Source organism: Antrostomus carolinensis, unplaced genomic scaffold (assembly GCF_000700745.2).
Source record: "Antrostomus carolinensis isolate BGI_N321 unplaced genomic scaffold, ASM70074v2 scaffold40087, whole genome shotgun sequence".
Classification (NCBI taxonomy): domain Eukaryota; kingdom Metazoa; phylum Chordata; class Aves; order Caprimulgiformes; family Caprimulgidae; genus Antrostomus; species Antrostomus carolinensis.
This window is the reverse complement of record NW_010328747.1, coordinates 1-543: the sequence shown is the minus strand read 5'-3', so window position 1 is coordinate 543 and position 543 is coordinate 1. Positions and strand designations below refer to the sequence as shown.

Sequence of the window (543 nt, the reverse complement as noted above, 5' to 3'; positions counted from 1 at the left end):
GTTTTCTGATCTGGCGAAAACTTTTCCGCAGCCGGGGAAGGGGCAGGGGAAGGGTTTCTCTCCCGTGTGCACTCGGATATGATTGACCAGTTTGTATTTCGCTTTGAAGGGTTTGCCTTCCCGGGGACACTCCTCCCAGTAGCAGACATGGTTGCTCTGCTCGGGTCCCCCAACGTGCTCCACCGAGACGTGGGTGACCAACTCGTGCATGGTGCTGAAAGTTTTATTGCAACTTTTTTTGGGGTTGTTGAGCTGCTCGGGGTCGATCCACTTGCAGATGAGCTCTTGGTGCCCGGCTGCCGCATGTAGCGGAAAAAGGCACCGGGGTGGTGGTGGTGGTGGTGGGCTGCCATGTTCATGCCCATATTCATATTCATGGGGCCGTACTGGTTGTGCAGTTGAGCCGCCGAGTACGGGTCAGTCCTGGGGCTGGAGACCTGGCGGTACTGATCCGACCGGGCGAACACCTCCCCCGGCAAGCCCAGGCGCATCTGCCCGTTGAGGACGTTTTGGGAGGCGTGGGGGCCGTGCTGGTCGTGGATG

General features: G+C 59.1%; 1 protein-coding gene across 1 annotated transcript; it reads right to left on the bottom strand.

Moving 5' to 3' along the window:
- Positions 1 to 3: 3 nt before the first annotated feature.
- On the bottom strand, positions 4 to 539 carry LOC104528363 (zinc finger protein ZIC 2; the record flags this gene model as incomplete). Its single annotated transcript, XM_010172343.1, is given in 2 exon segments — positions 4 to 293; positions 296 to 539. Coding segments are annotated over 2 exon segments (534 nt in total), but the record flags the coding sequence as incomplete, so codon positions are not given.
- Positions 540 to 543: the final 4 nt, after the last annotated feature.